The following is a 23,522-nucleotide window of genomic DNA, read 5'->3' as shown; positions in this document are numbered from 1 at the left end:
ATTATTCCTCCATACAGAATCTTTCCAGATCCTTGATATCCTTCGTCTGTTTTATGGACTACCCTCTTCAATTCAAATCACAGGTTTTCAATCGGGTTCAAGTCTGGAGACTGAGATGACCGTTGCAAAATGTGGATTTTCATGATTTCCACATGCGGCCAAGTTTCAGGCTCCTGGCAGAGGCAACCAGGTTTTTGGCTAAAATGTCCTGGTACTGGGTAAAATGAATGATGCCGTTGACCTTAACAAGGGCCCCAGGACCAGTGGAAGCAAAATGCCCATAACATTAAAGATTCACCACGATATTTTACAGTTGATATGGGGTTCTTTTTTACATGTGATTCCTATTTTCAACACCAAACCCTCCGCTGGTGTGCATGGCCAAAGAGCTTTATTTTCATAGAGTTCGCATGGAGACGTGAATCCAACATATAATTTGTTAACTTGCCTGCAAGTTAATAATCCCTAACTACAACATTTTCAGACAAGATAGAACAGCCAAAGGGGGCGGTGTTACAATCTACTGCAGAGATAGCCTGCAGAGTTCTGTCCTAATATCCAGGTCTGTACCCAAACAATTTGAACTTCTACTTTTTAAAATAAGTGTCTCACCGTTGCCGCCTGCTACAGACCACCCTCTGCCCCCAGCTGTGCTCTGGACACCATATGTGAACTGATTGCCCCCCATCTATCTTCAGAGCTCGTGCTGCTTGGTGACCTAAACTGTGACATGCTTAACACCCCGGCCATCCTACAATCTAAGCTTGATGCCCTCAATCTCACACAAATGATCAATGAACCTACCAGGTACAACCCCAAAGCCGTAAACACGGGCACCCTCATAGATATCATCCTAACCAACTTGCCTTCTAAATACACCTCTGCTGTTTTCAACCAAGATCTCAGCGATCATTGCCTCATTGCCTGCATCCGTAATGGGTCAGCGGTCAAACGACCTCCACTCATCACTATTAAACGCTCCCTGAAACACTTCAGCGAGCACGCCTTTCTAATCGACCTGGCCCGGGTATCCTGGAAGGATATTGACCTCATCCCGTCAGTAGAGGATGCCTGTTTTTTTTTTAAATGCCTTCCTCACCATCTTAAATAAGCATGCCCCATTCAATAAATTTAGAACCAGGAACAGATATAGCCCTTGGTTCTCTCCAGACCTGACTGCCCTTAACCAACACAAAAACATCCTGTGGCGTTCTGCATTAGCATCGAACAGTCCCCGTGATATGCAACTTTTTAGGGAAGTTAGAAACCAATATACACAGGCAGTTAGAAAAGCCACGGCTAGCTTTTTCAAGCAGAAATTTGCTTCCTGCAACACAAACTCAAAAAGGTTCTGGGACATTGTAAAGTCCATGGAGAATAAGAGCACCTTCTCCCAGCTGCCCACTGCACTGAGGATAGGAAACTGTCACCACCGATAAATCCACTATAATTGAGAATTTCAATAAGCATTTTTCTACGGCTGGCCATGCTTTCAACCTGGCCACCCCTACCCCGGTCAACAGCACTGCACCCCCCACAGAAACTCGCCCAAGCCTTCCCCATTTCTCCTTCTCCCAAATCCAGTCAGCTGATGTTCTGAAAGAGCTGCAAAATCTGGACCCCCACAAATCAGCCGGGCTAGACAATCTGGACCCTTTCTTTCTAAAATGATCTGCCGAAATTGTTGAATGTGAGCTGATTGAGTCAGGGGTCTGGCAGAGTGCCACGAGCTCAGTCTCGCGTGCTCCCGTGAGAGTTAGCTGCGTTCCATTGCATTTCTACAGACAAAGGAATTCTCCGGTTGAAACATTATTGAAGATTTATGATAAAAACATCCTAAACATTGATTCTATACTTCGTTTGACATGTTTCTACGAACTGTAATATGACTTTTCGTCTGAACTTTTGCCTGGACTTGCCCGCGCCTCCTGAGTTTGGATTTGTGTACTAAACGCGCAAACAAAAAGGAGGTATTTGGACATAAATGATGGACTTTATCGAACAAAACAAACATTTATTGTGGAACTGGGATTCCTGGGAGTGCATTCTGATGAAGATCATCAAAGGTAAGTGAATATTTATAATGCTATTTCTGACTTCTGTTGACTCCACAACATGGCGGGTATCTGTATGGCTTGTTTTTGCGTCTGAGCGCCGTATTCTGTATATATCAATGATGTCGCTCTTGCTGCTGGTGAGTCTCTGATCCACCTCTACGCAGACGACACCATTCTGTATACTTCTGTTGGTTTGCAACATGCAGGTTAATCGCAAGATTGAACCCAACATGGGGGGACTGTCATGACGTTGGCAGTGGGGGTAGGTTTATGACAGTCATAAATACCTATTTCCCCCCTCCCCCGTTCCTCTTCCCTACTGATGTGACATAAGAAAACCCCTTGGTTAACATAGAGATTCTGGGGACATCAGAAGGTGGGGGGGAATGAACTATATTCTGGTAATCCGACCAACTGAACATATGCGGTGGTACTTAAGGTATATTATGTCAGTTCGGTTGCCCTCTGACACATTCTCATCAATGATAGAATGACATAAACTCTACTGTGGAAAGTCTAAACGTCAGAGGTATCGGATTCACATGGAATTGTTGTTTAATTCAAATGTTTGAATATGAGATTATTTGTGAAGAGATTAAATGTAATTGTAGCTTCCAAATGAGAGATCTGGGTTTTCATAAATTTGGCTTCTGCTCAACCAGGGGCCCGCCCCTGTGAAGAGGCATGGGTTATAAACTTTTCAGACACACCCCTCTCCCTCCACTATAAAAGCCATTGACAAGAATATAACTTCCTGTTCCAGGTACATTTTGGATGACGATCCGATGTCAGAATGGTTCAGATAATAACTACAGAACCAAGCCAACATCAGCATGGACTTTGATTGTGAATGGTATGAACTTTGAACTCGTATTCACTACAGAAGTGATATCTCCTAACCGTTGAGTTAGCAACAGCTAAACGCAGGTTAGGAAGGACAGTCCGAGTACCCCGTCTACTACACACAACGTTACTACAACGTATCCCGTGACTACCAGAGACATTCTCCAAAGGACAGAGGACTCGGGTTGGCGATACGGCCTTCCATCTACCACCAACCTACTGAAGCGCAGCTCAGAGTAAATATTTATTGCATTTTCCTTTTCAAATGGGCGGTAATTTAGAATGCATCAGATACTGTATTTACGATAGCACAGCTCGCCTATGTTCCAGTCTCCCGCTCTTTCACTAAGACTCAGCCCCTTCCCTTTGTGTAACAAGCTGTCATATCTATTCCGCCCGCTAGGGACGTTTTTCTGTATGACGTAATTTGTGATCAAGTTATGATTTAATTGTGTATGTGTGTTTCTGTGTGATTAGTTAGGTATTTAGTAAATAAATAATTAAACCCAATCTTGTATTGCTGATTCAACTTGTTAGCCAGGATTCTTGCAGATAACAAAGGATTTACCACTTTCAGATGAGACTGAATAAAATGACGATTAATGTGACTGCTATTTAGTAAAATATTACTAAATCTTTAAGAGTTTATTCGGAAGATAACAGCTCTATAAATATTATTTTGTGGTGTCCCTCTCTGGTTAATTAATATTTACATGATTAGTTCAATCAGGTAATATTAATTACGGAGAAATTATTTTATAGAATAGCATGTCATAGCAATTAATCTGGCATAGTCAAAGACACGACACTTCTGTCCCTTCTTTGGACACTGTGTTAGCAACCCTCCAGACGAGCTTCAATGCCATACAACTCTCCTTCCGTGGCCTCCAACTGCTCTTAAATACAAGTAAAACTAAATGCATGCTCTTCAACCGATCGCTGCCTGCACCTACCCGCCCGTCCAGCATCACTACTCTGGACGGTTCTGACTTAGAATATGTGGACAACTACAAATACCTAGGTGTCTGGTTAGACTGTAAACTCTCCTTCCAGACTCACATCAAACATCTCAAATCCAAAGTTAAATCTAGAATTGGCTTCCTATTTCGCAACAAAGCATCCTTCACTCATGCTGCCAAACATACCCTCGTAAAACTGACCATCTTACCGATCCTCGACTTTGGTGATGCCATTTACAAAATAGCCTCCAACACCCTACTCAACAAATTGGATGCAGTCTATCACAGTGCCATCCGTTTTGTCACCAAAGCCCCATATACTACCCACCGCTGCGATCTGTACACTCTCGTTGGCTGGCCCTCACTTCATACTCGCCTCAAAACCCGCTGGCTCCAGGTCATCTACAAGACCCTGCTAGGTAAAGTCCTGCCTTATCTCTGCTCGCTGGTCACCATAGCTGCACCCACCCGTAGCACGCGTTCCAGCAGGTATATCTCACTTGTCACCCCCAAAGCCAATTCCTCCTTTGGCCGCCTCTCCATCTAGTTCTCTGCTGCCAATGACTGGAACGAACTACAAAAATCCCTGAAACTGGAAACACTTATCTCCCTCACTAGCTTTTTATTTATTTTGTATTATTATTATATATATTTTTTACCCCCTTTTTCTCCCCAATTTCGTGGTATCCAATTGTTAGTCGTTACTTGGGAGAGACGATGGTCGAGAGCCATGCGTCCTCCGAAACACAACCCAACCAAGCCGCACTGCTTCTTAACACAGCACGCATCCAACCCGGAAGCCAGTGGCACCAATGTGTCAGAGGAAACACCATACACCTAGCGACCTGGTCAGCGTGCACTGTGCCCGGCCCGCCAGGAGTCGCTAGTGCGCGATGAGACAAGGATATCCCTACCGGCCAAACCCTCCCTAACCCGGACGACGCTAGGCCAATTGTGCGTCGCCCCATGGACCTCCCGGTCGCGGCCAGCTGCGACAGAGCCTGGGCTCAAACCCAGAGTCTCTGGTGGCACAGCTAGCACTGTGAAGCAGCACCTTAGAGCACTGCGCCACCCAGGAGGCCTTTCCCTCACTAGCTTTAAGCACCAGCTGTCAGAACAGCTCACAGATCACTGCACCTGTACATAGCCCATCTATAAATAGCCTAAACAACTACCTCTTCCCCTACTGTATTTATTTATTTTGCTCCTTTGCACCCCAGTATTTCTACTTTGCACACTCATCTACTGACAAATCTACAATTCCAGTGTTTTAATTGCTATATTGTATTTACTTCGCCACCATGGCCTATTTATTGCCTTTACCTCCCTTATCTCACCTCATTTGCTCACATTGTATATAGACTTATTTTTCTACTGTATTATTGACTTTATGTTTGTTTTACTCCATCTGTAACTCTGTGTTGTTGTATGTGTCGAACTGCTTTGCTTTATCTTGGCCAGGTCGCAGTTGTAAATGAGAACTTGTTCTCAACTAGCCTACCTGGTTAAATAAAGGTAAAATAAAAAAATAGGCTATGTATTGTATTTCAAAAGTGGTTTTGAGTTGAGCTTGGTTGTCAATGCAACCAAATATCAACATGTGAAGGAGAAGTATCGTCTGCTTGGAAGGTTCCATCTGTGCAACTGACTTAGTCTGGCTTTAATTCCAGTTTGACTGCACATTAATAATTAACATGTTGGATTCACATCTCAATTTCAGCCAAAAATCTAAGTTCAAGAATAGGACTAAATCGAATCCAACTTGATTATGTATCCATCTGTGCCAAACAGAAGATCTCAAATGTTGTATTTGGATGCGTTGACAACCAAACACAATTCAATATCACTAAATATCATGACATTTTAAATCAACCAGAGCTTGAAACCCTAAGCCTATTGTATTGTCTATTTTTAGTTGAATTCTGGGTAGAATTTAAAAAATAGTTGTTGATGACTTTGCAAATGCTACGTAGACCTAATTAACATAATTGATGATATACATCAATGGTTTGTACACTCAGTGGACAGTATGAGGGATAAAGTATGGTCACATTTCATTTACTCTGTTAAACCTACCCTTTGGAAGGACTTCAATAGCAACAGTGAATCTATTTTGGTTTTTGAACTATCATTCTCACAATAGCACATTGGTGATAGTCAGTGTCAAATATCATAGCTAAGCTGGGCTTGGTTAAAACCCTGGATGGGAGACCAAAGGGAAGCTGTATATAGATACATTCTCTTGTCTAACACAGTAGCAGGCTCAGCCCAGTGGAAATAAGGTTGAAGATCTGACTTTATTTTTACAGGTACAAATTCCACATATTTAATAGAAGGTTTGTCAATGTTGAAATGTGGTTACCATGATGACATAATCCTGTGGTTGAAAAGCCACCCTCAAATTCGCCATGATATCTCTGGCAGACCTAATACATTCGTTAAGATATGACAGCCCTTTATAGCGTATCTTTCACGTGATGATGGGCAACACAACATACAACCTGCAACCCGCCCTGATCCATAGTAGTTATTTTTAATGACAAGCATAATCCTTATACTGTAGAGTATGTCAAATATCAATGAAGCAAGGTGCCAATTCCTTAAGAGCAATGTTGTGTTCAGTTTTCTTTCTTTCTGTGTCTTGTTGAGGGGTGGGGGGTATTCTTGATATACTGTTTGCTGTTATTATCTGTCTGTTTGTAAAACAGAAAATGAATCAATAAAATATATATCATTTTCTTTTTTTTTTAAAGGTCACCCTCAAAACAACAGCTGACATTGATAACTTTTTTCCAAATCCAATGTATTTTCAATGTAGATTCCACGTCACAATACATTGACAAATTACGTTGAAACAACTTTGATGCAATCAGTTTGTGCCCAGTGGGTTGTCCACAAATAGATCTTCCAGCAAGACAATAACCCCAAGCACACATCAAAATCCACAAAGAAATGGTTCATTGACCACAACATCCAAATTGTTCAATGGGGTTGAAAACCTATGGTTTGAATCAGAGGGCAGTCCAAAGGATATCAAGGATCTGGAAATATTCTGTATGGAGGAACGGTCTAAGATCCCTCCCAAAGTGTTTCTCCAATCTCATAAAACACTTTAGATAAAGGCTCAGTGCCATTATCCTTGCAAGCTGAGGTATTGAAAGGTATTGAAAACAGGGGTGCCAATAATTTTAACCCCTCTTTTTAAGAAAAAATAACTATTACTTGATAAACAAAAATTGTCAATTGTATTAGTATAAAATATATATATTTTTAAATTGAGCATACAATATAGCTCAGTATTTTTAGTATTTATTTTATACGGCCTTTTTTGCTGGTCTTTATCGAGGGTGCCAACAATTGTGAACTTGACTTTATATGCCTCATCACCCTGTATCTTGGTGGGAACTCCAGAGTTTATGTGCTTGCCTTGCCGGCCTCGTCTGCTAGGGTCCCCTGCCTATGGTGACGGAGCGTGTCCATCTGTTTTTGATTTGTTTCCTGCCAGAGTGAGATGTGGAACTCATGGGGCGTCTGTGATTGTAACCACGCGCCACTGGAGTTTGATTTCAGCTGTGCTGTGCGCTCCTAGGCAGCATGGGCTTAATTGAAGTGCGTAACCATAATCAGTATTCCCCTCTGTATGTGTGCGTTTGTATTTGTATATATAGGAGCGTGGTTGAATGTGGGCTTATAGTCGTACTGTATTATACAGTAGATTTATTTGTTTGCAGGTATGTGCGGGTGTGAGCAAGAGAGAGAGTGCACAACAAACATGTTGAATGAGGATATAACTGCAAATCCGGATTCCATTTGTAGTCTGATCCTTAAAACCCTCAGGGAAAAAGCTGCATTTGCCACTTGCCAGGAACTATTTCAATGCTACCACAGTTGAACTTAATTAAGTCCCCCCTGAGAACAGAAAAAGGACAGTTGTGAATTAAACAACATTGCTAGCCACTGCTTTACTCAACCTCTTCAGTCTGTGCTTCTGCCTGGCCTTTATCCTTGACAACTGATGGGCTGCCAGTTCTTCATAGAACATACTCGGAAGTGAAGTGTTTTGTAGATTGTCTGTCTGTCAACCTCTGATGTTAGGCTCTTGCTTTTCAACAAATAAGCACTGATGCTCATTGTCAAACAGGTGGGTCCTTCCACCAATTCGGTGACTTTTGCAAAGTGTAACCTGGTAAAAAAATATATATATATACAGTCATGGCCAAAAGTTTTGAGAATGACACAAATTTTAATTTTCACAAAGTCTGCTGCCTCAGTTTGTATGATGACAATTTGCATATACTTCAGAATGTTATGAAGAGTGATCAGATGAATTGTAATTAGTTGCAAAGTCCCTCTTTGCCATGCAAATGAACTGAATCCCCCAAAAACATTTCCACTGCATTTCAGCCCTGCCACAAAAGGACCAGCTGACATCATGTCTGTGATTTTCTCGTTAACACAGGTGTGAGTGTTGACGAGGACAAGGCTGGAGACCACTCTGTCATGCTGATTGAGTTTGAATAACAGACTGGAACCTTCAAAAGGAGGGTGGTGCTTGGAATCATTGTTCTTCCTCTGTCAAACATGGTTACCTGCAAGGAAACACGTGCCGTCATCATTGCTTTGCACAAAAAGGGCTTCACAGGCAAGGATATTGCTGCCAGTCAGATTGCACCTAAATCAACCATTTATCGGATCATCAAGAACTTCAAGGAGAGCGGTTCAATTGTTGCGAAGAAGGCTTCAGGGCGCTCAAAGTCCAGCAAGTGCCAGGACCGTCTCCTAAATTTGATTCAGCTGTGGGATCGGGGCACCACCAGTACAGAGCTTGCTCAGGAATGGCAGCAGGCAGGTGTGAGTGCATCTGCACGCACAGTGAGGCAAAGACCTTTGGAGGATGGCCTGGTGTCAAGAAGGGCAGCAAAGAAGCTTCTCTCCAGGATAAACATCAGGGACAGACTGATATTCTGCAAAAGGTACAGGGATTGGACTGCTGAGGACTGGGGTAAAGTCATTTTCTCTGATGAATCCCCTTTCCGATTGTTTGGGGCATCAGGAAAAAAGCTTGTCCGGAGAAGACAAGGTGAGCGCTACCATCAGTCCTGTGTCATGCCAACAGTAAAGCATCCTGAGACCATTCATGTGTGGGGTGGCTTCTCAGCTAAGGGATTAGGCTCACTTACAATTTTGCCTAAGAACACAGCCATGAATAAAGAATGGTACCAACACATCCTCCGAGAGCAGCTTCTCCCAACCATCCAGGAACAGTTTGGTGACGAACAATGCCTTTTCCAGCATGATGGAGCACCTTGCCATAAGGCAAAAGTGATAACTAAGTGGCTCACGAACAAAACATCAATATTTTGGGTCCATGGCCAGGAAACTCCCCAGGCCTTAAACCCATTGAGAACTTGTGGTCAATCCTCAAGAGGCGGGTGGACAAACAAAAACCCACAAATTCTGACAAACTCCAAGCATTGATTATGCAAGAATGGGCTGCCATCAGTCAGGATGTGGCCCAGAAGTTAATTGACAGCATGACAGGGTGGATTGCAGAGGTCTTGAAAAAGAAGGGTCAACACTGCAAATATTGACTCTTTGCATCAACTTCATGTAATTGTCAATAAAAGCCTTTGACACTTCTGAAATAATTGTAATTATACTTCAGTATTCCAAAGTAACATCTGACAAAAATATCTAAAGACACTGAGGCAGCAGACTTTGTGAAAATTAACATTTGTGTCATTCTCAACTTTTGGCCACGACTCTCTCTCTCTCTATATATATATATATATACATATTGTAACAGGAGGAATGGGTGCTTGGTGTGTGCAACAGGGAGTGGCAATTGAATGCAAGCTTCACAAAAAAAAGGACATTGTTAACAGTTCTAGCCTGTCTATTTGTGGGGAACAGGGTTGACATGTTATGCTCGACCCGCTCCGTTTTCCACCACACAACATCAGAACATTGCCGAAAAGAATACCACCTTCTTTTACACTATGAATTGACTATTAGATGTTCAATGTTTCTTTTGAAAAACAATAGTTAAAAAAGGAATAGTTTAGCCACATTAAAATGAGAGTTCAGTTCATGAATGACTTGATCAAGGAAACAAAAATAACTACAGCTTTACAATGATGGTGAAAACTTGGAGAAAGTTTGGGGTTAAGTGGGTTAAAATCTTCCATCGTGTATGGAGGGACACTTCAGCAAGTCTTTATTCATAAAAAAAATGGTTGAATTATTGAATTCTCCATGTGGTCTATATTAAAGGGCACTTCATTTAATATAACCGGCATTTAAAATTCAATATTGGTGCACAATTTCTACTTAAAATATCAAAGGGACGCAAAAGGCACTCTTTTCGTGGAACGACACAGGTGCTGACCGACAGAACAATTCTCATCTGTAAAAAATAGCTGTTCAGGAACACAGGTGACCAATTACATTAATGTTCCCCATCTTCCACCTCTTCCAGGTAGTGTGCTGGCTGGCTCCATAGACTGTCTGGAGGCGGAACGAGGCTGTGTACAGGATGAGGGCTGTATGGGGGTGTACAGGGTGCTGGAGTACTGTGCTGCTGAAGAGGCTGTGTCGCCCCTGGGCCCAGACGCCCGACGTGAGTGCCTGGAGGCCCAGAGCGCCCTGCAGCACTACCACCCCCTCCAGGCCTGCAAGTGTCAGCGCGGCTCCCGCCGGGAGGAGCTCTGCCTCAGGGTCTACTGGACTGTCAGATTCGCTGGTGGGTTTGACTGTGTTTATGTTTTGTATTTTATGTGTGCGATTGTATTGGTGCGTGTGAGGTGGTTTCTGTCCTTACGGCCTCTGTGTTTTCACAGTGTACGATGAGAACGAGGTGTCTCCGTATGAGGATCTGGAGGTGGAGTTTGTGAGGCACATAGAGATGACACGTATGGCCTCCATCATGGCAGGTAAATACTGCTCACTGCTCTGTAAGCTCTCTCTTATTGAAACATCTCTGAATAATTCGCTCTGGCTATCTACTCCAATTTCAGAGCACTCTCATCTGAATGTGCCAGAGTGCAGAATAACTGATCAATTTACGAACGCTCAACACCCATGGAATATGGCCGGTGTCAGTAAACGTCGGCAAAAAAGTGTATTTAAGTTGTTGCCAGTAGCAGATACAGTCACCAACATAAAAACAGCCTAACCAGCTCTGCTAGGGCGAGTAAAATGGTCAGAGTGAGGTGTTCTCTCATTTGTGTCTGGAAGCAGCTAGCAAGCTCGCCAACATTAGCCAGTTAGCTTGGGTGCTTGACTGCCAATGTGTGGTCAGAACGCTTGGATCAACCCTACTCCTCGGTCCGAGCGTCCAGTGTGCGCTCTGGACGCTCCGAGAGCGAAATGCTCAGGATTTGCGAACGGACAATCTGACAACGCTCTGAATTTACGTACGCCCAGAGCGCACTCTGAGCACACTCTGGCTCCCCAGAGTGAATTTACGAACACACCCCATGTCAGTCTGGGACGTTTTTGTGTTCCAGAATCATATATTTTATGGTTTTGTCTTCCTTTCTCTGTTATTCATTGCCCCTTTTCCCAAAATACAACCACCTTCCTCCATTCTTCTCTGTGTTTTCTCCCTCTCTTCCCAGCTTCCTCTCTGCCTCTGGATGGGCAGAACCAGTGTCTGAAGGCAGCCCAGGACTGTGGTCTGTATGAGAAGTGTGGTTCTCTGAGGTCGGAGTATGTTGTGGCCTGCACCAAGCGGCCACCGGGCTCCGACGGCAGCTGTAACAGACAGAAGTGCCACCGAGCGCTGCGGCGCTTCCTGGAGCGGGTACCAGAGGAGTACAGCTTTGCCCTGCTCTTCTGCCCCTGCTCCGATGCCCTCTGTGGGGAGCGCCGGCGGAAGACCATCGTACCGTCGTGTTCCTATGAGGAGAGAGACGGCAAGCCCAACTGCCTCAGCCTGCAGGGCTACTGTGCCAGGGACAAGCTGTGTAGGTGAGCTGAGCTGGCTGGGGAAACATGGTTACTGGGAGGTGTGACATCAGACTAAACTTTTCCACTCAACTCTAAGTACTGTATTGAGGCATATTAACAGTTATAATCACAATGCAAAGATTCATAACTAGTGTAGTATTTGCAGAGGGCTTAACTGATTTGATTATAGTTCATGAGTGTGAAGGGAGGTTTTGTAGCGAGTATGAGGGTAGACAGGTGGAGAGGACTGGATGTACATACAGTAAGTATTTCATGAACTACCACCTGAATCTTCAACTTCAGATCCTTAAATACAGTACAATAGTTACAGTACAAAGAGTTCAGAGGTTCGAGTTCCCTACAAAGAAGAGGTTGTTCAATAATCTTTAAAAAAAATTCTCCCCAATTTCATGGTATCCAATTGGTAGTTACAGTCTTGTCTCATCGCTGCAACTCCAGTACGGACTCGAGAGCCGTGAATCCTCCGAAACACAACCCAACCAAGCCGCACTGCTTCTTGACACAATGCCCACTTAACCCGGAAGCCAGCCGCACCAATGTGCCAGAGGAAACACACTGCACCCGGCCCGCCACAGGAGTCGCTAGTGCGCGATGAGACAATGACCCTCCCCTAACCCGGATGACGCTGGGCCAATTGTGCGCCGCCCCATGGGTCTCCCGGTCACGAACCCAGAATCTCTAGTGGCACAGCGTTGCAGTGCCTTAGACCACTGCGCCACTCGGGAGGCCCTGTTTTCCAATAATCTTCATAATTAGCTAGGTTTCCATCCAATTTGCGACAGATTTTCATGCGAACATTCTAAAATCTGCATAAATGGCTATGCGTGATGACGTAGTTAACATAAAAATAACCCTTTCCGTTAAAATACCATGTAACGAATGAAAAATACAAGTTAAATGGATCTCCGTCGCACTTTCAACTCTACTGATGGTTTTGTCACAAAACCTATTGCATTATATAGAAAATGTCCCCACTCTGGTCTTGGTACATGTGCTCTAGCCAACAGCTCACAGATAGAGTGGGGGTAGGCTACCTAAATGATGAGATTATTATGGATAAGAGCGATATTATCTGTATTTGTCAAATGACAGCCAAGCATCGAGCATTATCTTACCAGAATAAGACCCTCAATAAGATCCTACCATATCCACCAAACAAATTGTTAATGTTTCCATCAGCCCGGTCATGACTTTTTTTCGTGCGCTAGGTATTTTATTCACATAAATGGCTGGATGGAAACATTGATGACATTCATAATAATAAAGACTAATGTCGATACGTCTCTGTGTCTGGCTCTGTCCCAGGCTGCAGTGTTTTTATTCCGCCGGCTGCTCAGAGGTGTTTTGTATGGATGAGTATGCTTGGGGAGCAGGTTTAGAGGTGTTAGTCTGTGAATTATGAATGCACCACTGGGTTTGACTAGCAGAGTCTATTTCCCAGTGTTCCTATAAAGTCAATATTCATGCAACAGGTAACATCCAAAGCTAATATTCGATATGTTTATAACAGTGTTAATTTTGTCAACAGAAATAGTGATTAAAATATTTGTCAAACACACACATTTTTCAGTTGCAATTGAGGAGACTTTAACTGACTAAATAGACAAAAAAAACTATAACTAAACAACAACAAAAAAATCATTTCAGTTGACTAAAACGAGACAAGATGAAATGATCTCTGACTAAAATCTGACTACTAAGTGGACTGGACAGGAGTTTTTGGAGAGATTGAGAGCTTTTGTGATAAGCACAACTAATATTAGCAGCACAGATGCGCAGGGCAGTTGTGTTCAGCAGTGGGAAGGACACACCACACTCGCCACACACAGCCTACATCAGCTTCGTGAGCTGTAGGGGAGCAACATTTAGAGCTGTAGGGGATAATTGCGTTGTTTGCTCTATAAACTCTTCGTTCATACGCCACCGTGATATACAATAAGGCCGTGACAACAAAAAGACAACACTCACACAGTGGCGGAATAAATTCAACTACACATACGTTTGTTTCATCACAAAACCAGAGAGCAACATCTGTCCAGTGAAGTTCACAAAGCAGATATTGCATGTAACAAACCGTTATGACCTGTAGCATGGTCAAGCATGTTCATGTTTTCGACAGTTTACTAAATCAACAACGACTGATTTAGAACCATGGAGTTACAGCAAGGCAGCACAAAGACTACAGGAGCCCTGCCTCCGCTATTCCAGCACCATTTACACTTAAACATTTAAACGTCGACAAATCAACACGGCTGTATACTGAGACCGGCTAAGGAAGGATTTTTAAGCCTTGAGAAAATTGAGACATGGGTTGTGTATGTGTGCCAGTCAAAGGGTGAATGAGCGAGACAAAATATTTAAGTGTCTTTGAACAGGGTATGGTAGTAGGTGCCAGGTGTACCAGTTTGTGTCAAGAACTGTAACGCTGCTGGATTTTTCACCCTCAACCGTTTCCCGTGTGTATCAAGAATGGTCCACCATCCAAAGGACATCCAGCCAACTAAAAACAATTTAGTCCAATCAATGTTGCTAAATATCATGTGGCTGTGCATGGTACTGATTTATGTCTGTCTGTGTGTGTGTGTGTATGTGTGTATGTGTGCGAGTGGACGTGTTTAACTATTCTTGTGGGGACCAGAAGTCCCCACAAGAATAGTAAACAAACAAAAATGTGACCAACTGGGGACATTTTGTTGGTCCCCACAAGGTGAAATGCTATTTCTAGGGGGTTTAGGGTTAAGGTTAGAATTACTGTTAGGGTTACAATTATGTTAAGTGTTAGGAGCTAGGGTTAGGAGCTAGGGTTAGGAGCTAGGGTTAGAGTTAGGGTTAGGTGCTAGGGTTAGGTTTAGGGTTAAGGGTACGTTTTTGGGTTAAGGTTAGGGTAAGAGTACGGGTTAGGGAAAAAAGGTTTTTGAATGGGACTGAATTGTGTGAGTATTGCGCAAGTAAAATATTTTTGGGGGACTCACCATACTTGTAGACTAGTTGAACACCAATGCCATCCTCCTCTCATTCATGTTGGCAAAACAGTGAATGTTTTGGAGAGTAATACTCAGTAATGTGTTGTATTGGATTTGCCCCAAACATAACACTTTGTATTCAGGACAAAAATATAATTTCTTTGACACATTTTTTCTAATTTTACTGTAGTGTCTTGTTGCAAACAGGATGCATGTTTTGTAATATTTGTATTCTGTACAGGCATCCTTTTTTTCACTCTGTAATTTAGGTTAGTATTGTGGAGTAACTACAATGTTGTTGATCCATCACAGCCATTAAGGTCTGTAACTGTTTTAAAATCACCATTGGCATCATGGTGCAATCCCTGAGTGGTTTTCTTCCTCTCCGAGATGAGGCAGTCATTCAGACCCATAGGGCGGCGCACAATTGGCCCATCGTCGTCCGGGTTAGGGGAGGGTTTGGCCGTCAGGGTTGTCCTTGTCCCATCGCGCACTAGAGACTCCTGTGGCTGGCCGGGCGCAGTGCACGCTGACACGGTCACCAGTTGCACGGTGTTTCCTCTGACACATTGGTGCGACTGGCTTCCGGGTTAAGTGGGCATTGTGTCAAGAAGCAGTTTGGCGGCTTGGTTGGGTTGTGTTTTGGAGGATGCTCGGCTCTCGACCTTCGCCTCTCCCGAGTCCGTACTGGAGTTGAAGCGATGAGACAAGACTGTAACTACCAATTGGATACCACGAAATTGGGGAGAAAATGGGGGGGGGGGAAACGACAAAAAAAACTATTATTGCACACAAATCAAATCTGACAATTTTATGGGCTTTCCTCTGACACTGCCTATTATATAGGTCCTGGATGGCAGGAAGCTTGGCCCCGGTGATGTACTAGGCCGTACTCACTACCCTCTGTAGAGCTTTATGGTCAGATGCCGAGCAGTTGCCATACCAGGCGGTGATGCAACCGGTCAGGATGCTCTCGATGGTGCGGCTGTATAACTTTTTGAGGATATGGGGACCCATGCCAAATCTTTTCAGTCTTTACACAGAGTGAGTCCATGCAATTTCTTATTTGACAAATGTTTACTCCTGAACGTATTTATGCTTGCCATAACAAAGCGTTTGAATACTTATTGACTCAAGACATTTCAGCTTTTCATTTTTAATTAATTTGTAAAAATGAATAAAAACATAATTCCACATTGACATTATGAGGAATTGTGTGTAGGCCAGTGATCAAAAAATCTAAATTTAATCAATTGTAAATTCAGACTGTAACACAATTTTTTTTGTAAAAAGTCAAGGGGTGTGAATACTTTATAAAGGCACTGTAATCTTATTACTTTCAGTTACTTTTATATTACTTTCCCCTAAAGAGGCGCAGGTTAGCGTGCTTCGTCATGAATCTTGTTCTGGAGTCAGCTTTGCAGAGTGGTCACTAGCTGGCACAGCCACAAAGTCATACAATCTGATGATTTTTAACCTAACCCTAAACTTAACCACACGGCTAATCCTAATGCTTAACCTTACATTTATGCACATTTTTGTTTTCCTTAATTTGTACAATATAGTCCATTTGACTTTGCAGCTGGCCCATCTAGCGGAATTAGTTCTGCCTCAAGGACAAGACTCATCCCAATAAACGTTAACCTGCTCAAGAGGCATTAAATGAAGAATAACAAAATATTACCAATTGAATGACATCTATTGCAGGATAAGTCAATGTTAGAGTTTACATAGCTGGCCATAAATGGATGTTCCATTTTACTTGGATATGTAGGCTTCTACTACAGATAATAATATTATTAGGCTATATCTTTACATAAAATAAAAAAAGTCATTCCAATTAATTTAATATCCCTTGATCTTCAAGAATATGACTTGGAGATATGGCAAAATATATATAAATATAGCCAAACAGTTTTGCCTGAGTATAACCCAAAAACTAAGGACTTATTAGCCTACTCTGTTGTTTATGATTTTGTAGTCATTGAGGACTGATTGGGCTCATTGCTTCGAGTTGAGAAAAAAATGCACAACACCACGGGGGAGTTTAGAATGGAGGAACTCCCTTAAACTTTTATTCCATAGGCTGGGATCCGCACTGCAGCTGTTCCAAGAGCGCATTTTTCACTGGCTGTCCACTAGTCAAAAAAACAATGATTGATATGCAGCTTAAACTTCTTCAATTCAACCATTATTGGGTTAAAATACACGTACACATTTGTGAACAGCCATACACAACAACCACAATCCTTAAGGCACAAATAGCTAAATGAGAGAGCAGCAGTGTAATTCTCATCAATGTGCTATGTAGATATCAATAATCATTTATATCCGTATCGCCCGTAGGCTACACCACTGCTGTCGTATACCTCCAAGTGTTTATTCAAGTTGGATAATCTTTGGATGCAGATAGCAGTCGCACCATTGGAAGACATAGTTTGGATTGTAGCCTACTAGAGGTCGACTGATTAATCGGCATGGCCGATTAATTATGGCCGATTTCAAGTTTTCATAACAATCGGTAATCGGCGTCCAAAAATTATGGCCGATTATGGCCGATTACATTGCACTCCACGAGGAGACTGCGTGGCAGGCTGACCACCTGTTACGCGAGTGCAGCAAGGAGCCAAGGTAAGTTGTTAGCTAGCATTAGACTTATCTTACAAAAAACAATCAATCTTAACATAATCACTAGTTAACTACACATGGTTGATGATATTACTAGTTTAACTAGCTTGTCCTGTGTTGCAAATAATCAATGTAGTGCCTGTTAATTTATCATTGAATCACAGCCTACTTCGCGAAACTGGTGATTATTTAACAAGCGCATTCGCGAAAAAAGCACTGTCGTTGCACCAATGTACCTAACCATAAACATCAATGCCTTTCTTAAAATCAATACACAAGTATATATTTTTAATCCTGCATATTTAGTTAAAATAAATTCATGTTAGCAGGCAATATTAACTAGGGAAATTGTGTCACTTCTCTTGCGTTCTGTACAAGCAGAGTCAGGGTATATGTAGCAGTTTGGGCCGCTTGGCTGGTTGCGAACTGTGTGAAGACCATTTCTTCCTAACAAAGACAGTAATTAATTTGCCAGAATTTTACATAATTATGACATAACATTGAAGGTTGTGCAATGTAACAGCGATATTTATACTTATGGATGCCACCCGTTCGATAAAATACGGAACGGTTCCGGTATTTCACTGAAAGAATAAATGTTTTGTTTTCGAAATGATAGTTTCCGGATTTGACCATATTAATGACCTAAGGCTCGAATTTTTGTGTGTTTAATATATTATAATTAAGCCTATGATTTGATTTGATAGAGCAGTCTGACTGAGCGATGGTAGGCAGCAGCAGGCTCGTAAGCATTCATTCAAACAGCACTTTCCTGCATTTGCCAGCAGCTCTTCGCAATGCTTGAAGCACAGCGCTGTTTATGACTTCAAGCCTATCAACTCCCGAGATTAGGCTGGCAGTACTATAGTGTCTATAAGAACATCCAATAGTCAAACGTATATGAAATACAAATGGTATAGAGAGAAATAGTTCTATAATAACTACAACCTAAATCTTCTTAACTGGGAATATTGAAGACTCATGTTAAAAGGAACCACCAGCTTTCACCTGTTCTGAGCAAGGAACTTAAACGTTAGCTTTTTTACATGGCACATATTGCACTTTTACTTTCTTCTCCAACACTGTGTTTTTGCATTATTTAAACCAAATTGAACATGTTTCATCATTTATTTGTCACGGCCGTTGTAAGAAGTGGACCAAAGTGCAGCGTCGTGGGCGTACATTTTCCTTTAATTTCAATGTCGCCAACAAAACAAGAAACGAAAGCACAACCGTGACGCTTACAGGGCATAAGTGCCACTAACAAAAGTCAACTACCCACAACGAAAGGAGGGAAAAAGAGCTACCTATGTATGGCTCCCAATCAGAGACAACGATAGACAGCTGTCCCTGATTGAGAACCATACCCGGTCAAAACATAGAAACACAAAATCATAGAATGCCCACCCCAAATCACACCCTGACCAAACCAAATAGAGACATAAAAAGGCTCTCTAAGGTCAGGGCGTGACATTATTTGAGACTAAATCGATTTTTATTTATGTATTATATTAAGTTAAAATAAAAGTGTTCATTCAGTATTGTTGTAATTGTCATAAAAAATCATTGTCATCAGAAATCGGCCGATTAATCGGTATCAGCTTTTTTTGGTCCTCTAATAATCGGTATTGGTATCGGCGTTGAAAAATCATAATCGGTCAACCTCTATAGCCTACAATAAATGGCTATTCCTGCTCTTTTCCTGCAATCCATCAAACGCATATGGTATTATAGTTGTCTCTGACTTGTGGTCAGACTCGATTAGGTGGAACAAACTTAAACTTGTGCCCTTTTTCAATGCTGATTTGAATGTCATTGAGAAAGCAGAAACGGGCCCCCAAAAAAATCTAGAAGTAATCATCTAGTTTTTCAACGTTTTGGAACTTTCAGATAGAAATGTGCTATGTAGAACAAACATGTCTCTCTGACATGTTGAATAAGGAATAACGTTGGCTTTATTAATGGTATTTTCATATGCAACGTTCTAAGAATGTCTTGCAACTAAACTTGGCCCTGGCAACATTACCAGTAGCCTCAATGCAAATATTTGGTGGCACAGAAAGAATGGAAAAGGGAGAGCAAATAGTTTATTGACTAAATTCCACTTGCTACTACACTATATCACACTGGGTAAGTAACTTTAAGTTAATGTTGACCCGGTGACTCAGACTTGAGCACTTGGATCACGACTTGAGCACTGGCTCTCTGACTTCAGCCATAGGGACTCGTGACTCGAGCACAGGGGACTTGGGACTCGATTTGGACTCGAGGTTTAGTGACTCGACTACATCATTGGGCGAAACAGTCATTAACTCCAGTTCAAAGTCATTAGCCCCCGTTCTACTTTTGGCTGCCAGTGTGGCTGCGGCGTCTCTGGAATGCTGATAACAATGGCAAGGACACAACCAAGTGATGGAGGTGCAACCCATTCCACTTTGCCAATACTTTGCAGCACCATCTGGTGATTGCGCTACTCTCGCTCTCTTTCTCTCTCTGCACTCCTGTGTGTCTGTTTGTTTTGTATGTAATATCTACGTAGGCTGAATTAGGAATTTACATGGCATAAATAATTCTTATATATATTTATTCTGTTGGGAAGAGAATAGGATGTTATGCAGAAAAATCCTGTACGTTGGTAAGACAATGACATGTATGTTGGTGCACATGGATGTCAGTGACTTATGTTTACTGTAGGTTACTGAGGGAACACAAATGTGATGTGACTAAAATGTGACAAAAATGAAAGGACATTTAGTTTACTAAAATGGCCCACTGTTTTCATCATTTTGACAATAACTAGACCAAATCATTATTCAAATGACACAAATGTGTATAAGACTAAATGATACTTTAGTCAAAATGACTAAGACTAGACTAAATCTAAAAAAAGAGTGCCAAAATGAACACTGGTTCATAATAATGATGCAGCACCTCTCATCATGCTTCAGATAATGTTTTTAAATTGTCTATGAAATAAACATTGCGTGTGCTAACACTAAGATTCCTAGGTGGAAGGTTATCTTTCTGTAGGCTTTCATGTGCTGTGGATTCTGCCTTTCGTTAGGTACTAAATCCCCCAAAACACAATTGTAAAGGTGCCCTCAGAAAATTACATCGCCAAGTTGCCAACCCAATATTGGCACCTGTTTACAATTATGTTTGTCTCCCTTTGTGTGTGTTTGGGCGGGTTTGTGTGAATGTTTGTGTCGGTGTGTGTGTCTGTCAGATCTCGGCTGGCTGATTTCCAGCACAACTGCCAGCCCTCGTCCCATTCTCCCTCTGGCTGCATGAGAGAGAGTGGAGCCGTCTGCCTTAAGGCCTACGCTGGACTCATAGGTGAGCTGGCGAAAGAACAGGATCGAGGGGGTGGATGAAATGAGATGGAGGGAAGGGATGGAAGAGGGATTAACAACACAAGAAGGAAGGAACAATGCTAGAGATAGAGTTCTGAGTTGACTGGCCTTATAATCAGATCATTGTTGTTAGCTCTTGCTAACCCCAGGGTATAGGTAGGCACTCATTTCATAGCCAATTGCCTTGTTTGGCTTTGGATCAAACGTTCCAAAGTTCGTATAGAAGTCAGGCCTGCTGACACATCTCTAATCAACAACCTCCTCCAGGCACCATCATGACCCCCAACTACGTGAACAATATCAGTATGGACGTGTCCCAGTGGTGCAGCTGTGAGGGCAGTGGGAACCAGTGGCAGGACTGTCTGCGCATCCTGCACATGTTTGACAGCAACGTCTGTCTGCGTGAGTAACACTCCCTCAACCGCCTACAATGACATCCCCTAGAGGCTGCTCCAGCAATATCCCTGGTCCTGTGAGCCCACTTGAAATCAGCAGATCACACAAATAGATTAGCGGGCGCTCTGTAGCCCTAGAGAGCTGCCTACTTGTTCTGTATGTTATACTGTAGCCCAGCACTTAATTACAATATTGATGGACAGCAGTGTTAATTGAAACTGTTTCATTCGTGTCTGATTCCCATATTGCAACTGAGGTGAATAGCTGAACGATTGCCATGCCTCAATGCCCAGTTGATCAACGCATTCATGGCTGCTATGAATAATGGAATGTTCTGAGGACATTTGGCCTCATCGGCAGTGGGTATAATGGGGATGATGGGGATGATGATAATGCTGATGATACTGTGGGTGGTGGTGGTAATGATGATGTCTGCTGTTGTGTCTCAGGTAATGCTATCAGTTATTTGGGTGGCTCTTCCCCTCGCCCTGTGCAGAGCACGACTCTGCCACCTCGTCGCCACGCGTCTGCCACCCCCTCCCCCCGCATCTTTCAGGACAAGATCAATGTCAACGTTTTATCAGAACGCAACAGTGTGAGTATAAGTACTCTTCGTTGCCTCACCAAACCCAGACTGCTTAAATACTGTACAGTAACTTAAAAACAATGGTGGCCGAAAAGCTTTTTTCGGTAGGTTCTCACTGAGATGCTCTGTGATTTGCATGATGACCTACGGTGTGACGTGAGTGCCAACAGAGCTGCCTGAGTGTCAAAGTTCACGCACAGAACTGACCTGATATATACTCCCAACACATCTGACTCAACACACGGCTCACGGTCACAGTCAACACATTACTGTTGCGTTGAACAAGAACCAGCACCTCCCTTTTTACCTTTACTTCCCTTTATTTCTCCCAATCTTTCTGTCCCTTTCCCTATCTCTCTCTCACTCACTGTGCGTGAGGATTAGCCAGAGGTGTTTGCAGGAGGGAGCATCAATCCTCTTGTGTTGATGTTAATTTATTCACACCCATCTGTCTCCTCTCCCCCTTTCTCTTGTCATCCTAATCCCTCTCACTCGCTTTCTCCTCTCCTCCGCTACAATCCTTTACACCGTTCCAATCCCTCCCCTCTCTTCTTTCCCCCTAACCTCTAAACCTCCCTCCCTCTGAGTGCAGGTTGTAGATGTTCCTATGTAATACACTTATTTTCTTCCACTTTCTTCTCCTCACTCTGGTGATCTTATTCCGTGACCAAGACGCTCACCTTTCTTTCTAATAATAAAGATGCTGACACCTTTCGAATCGGGATTCAACACCTACATTGAAAAGCAACTTTTAACGCTGAGTTGAGTTTAACGCTGTCAGAGGGCTCATGATAGCCTACCGATTCCACACAAATAATGGATCGTTTTAACGAGCTTGTTTACTGCCAAGATGTTTCATATTTACAACAAGCAGATACACTATGGACTGACTGTATGTGATGGTTAATTACCTGCCAATTCCATTCGCTCTATTCAGGGGTGCAACTTTCACAGGGGACGGGCGGGACATGTCCCCCCCACATTCTGAAATAGCATTTTTGTCCCCCACCAGTTTTATCATTGGAATGTGATACACAACGAGGCAATGGTGTTCTTTAGGACCATGCGGACGCCTACCAAGCAGCCGGGTAGGCTGTTTGGAGTGTTTATCCGACCGGATATTTAAAAAACAATGTGTGTCCCCCACTTCTAAAACCAAAGGTGCGCCCCTGGCTCTGTTTGAATTCTGAATTATCACATTCCCTCTCTCTCTCAGGTGAAAGACACTGAAGAGGAAGAAGAGAAGGAAAGTCAGGAATTCAACGTTATCCCTCAATATTCTGAGAAGGAGAAGTCTAGTGTGGGCTCCGGTGCCCGAGGGGGCCATAGAGGAGCGGCAGGCCAAACAGTACCCATGCTGCCTCTGCTGCTGCTTCTGCTGCCCGCTGCCATGCTGGGCTGGGGGTGTCAGGGTTAACGAACCCCCCTACTACCTCCCTTATGCTCCTACAGTATCACATCCAACCTCCACCATGGCAATGAGATAGAATGGACTGATGGGGAGACTTAAGGCTGAGGGAAGAACGACCACAAGGAGGAAATGGACATTTCTTCTGGTTTACATTACTTTCATTATTTCTGTTTTACTTTCTTACTTTCCAACAACTGGTCCTTTTCTGTAATCTCTATCTTTCCTCTCCTGCTCAGTCTACTTGCGATCTGTTTTAGTATTCATAGCTGCCCATCTCTCTGCTCCTCTCTCACATAAGTAGACGTAGTTGAACAACCTGGGCCGATAAATAAGTCAATGGCTGAATTAATAAGGT

At 42.8% G+C, this 23,522-nt stretch overlaps 1 protein-coding gene across 1 annotated transcript in view; it reads left to right on the top strand.

Annotated features, from left to right (window-relative positions):
• Positions 1 to 23,213, top strand: part of LOC139536962 (GDNF family receptor alpha-4-like) — a 53,068-nt gene extending 29,855 nt beyond the window's left edge. The window contains exons 2-8 of the mRNA XM_071337733.1: positions 10,338 to 10,601; positions 10,699 to 10,791; positions 11,479 to 11,830; positions 20,648 to 20,757; positions 21,042 to 21,176; positions 21,620 to 21,765; positions 22,973 to 23,213. Of these exons, the coding sequence (XP_071193834.1) occupies positions 10,338 to 10,601; positions 10,699 to 10,791; positions 11,479 to 11,830; positions 20,648 to 20,757; positions 21,042 to 21,176; positions 21,620 to 21,765; positions 22,973 to 23,173 (1,301 nt within the window). The 3' untranslated portion in view covers positions 23,174 to 23,213. The remainder of the gene's footprint in view (positions 1 to 10,337; positions 10,602 to 10,698; positions 10,792 to 11,478; positions 11,831 to 20,647; positions 20,758 to 21,041; positions 21,177 to 21,619; positions 21,766 to 22,972) is intronic.
• The last annotated feature ends 309 nt before the right edge of the window (positions 23,214 to 23,522 follow it).

Source organism: Salvelinus alpinus, chromosome 13, assembly GCF_045679555.1.
Source record: "Salvelinus alpinus chromosome 13, SLU_Salpinus.1, whole genome shotgun sequence".
NCBI classification, from domain to species: Eukaryota; Metazoa; Chordata; class Actinopteri; order Salmoniformes; family Salmonidae; genus Salvelinus; species Salvelinus alpinus.
Note: the sequence above shows the minus strand (reverse complement) of the source record. Positions and strands in the feature narration are given on the sequence as shown.